The following is a 336-nucleotide window of genomic DNA, read 5'->3' as shown; positions in this document are numbered from 1 at the left end:
GTTTGCTCATCAGCTGCCTCTTTTAGAGCTTCGTTGATTATTGCCTCGATTTCCGGGATGGTTTTCAGGGCGTCTTCGGCATTTTTGCGCAACTTTTGCGTGTCGCTGTCCGAATCTGCAAACTAAACAGTCAAACCTTCCAACACTTTGACTAGCTGAAATCGCGTACTTTTCAAATCTTCATAAATTCGCTCGGTTTCCTGCAGCTTTTCAGTCCATTCATCAATAGTCTTAACCACGCTATCATTAGCTGCGTGAATGTCGTCTACCAACTCTGTTAGAATCTGCTGTTGGTCGAAGCCTTTTTCCAAAAGATCGCGGCCCTTTTCCGTGATG

At 44.9% G+C, this 336-nt stretch overlaps 1 protein-coding gene across 1 annotated transcript; it reads right to left on the bottom strand.

Moving 5' to 3' along the window:
• On the bottom strand, window positions 1-336 carry LOC125503267 (laminin subunit gamma-1-like; the record flags this gene model as incomplete). The annotated part of the gene is given in 2 exon segments (XM_048663327.1): window positions 1-115; window positions 170-336. Coding segments are annotated over 2 exon segments (282 nt in total), but the record flags the coding sequence as incomplete, so codon positions are not given.

Source organism: Dendroctonus ponderosae, unplaced genomic scaffold (genome assembly GCF_020466585.1).
Source record: "Dendroctonus ponderosae isolate FM_Combo_2020 unplaced genomic scaffold, Dpon_F_20191213v2 Dpon_F_20191213_1573, whole genome shotgun sequence".
NCBI lineage: Eukaryota > Metazoa > Arthropoda > Insecta > Coleoptera > Curculionidae > Dendroctonus > Dendroctonus ponderosae.
Note: the sequence above shows the minus strand (reverse complement) of the source record. Positions and strands in the feature narration are given on the sequence as shown.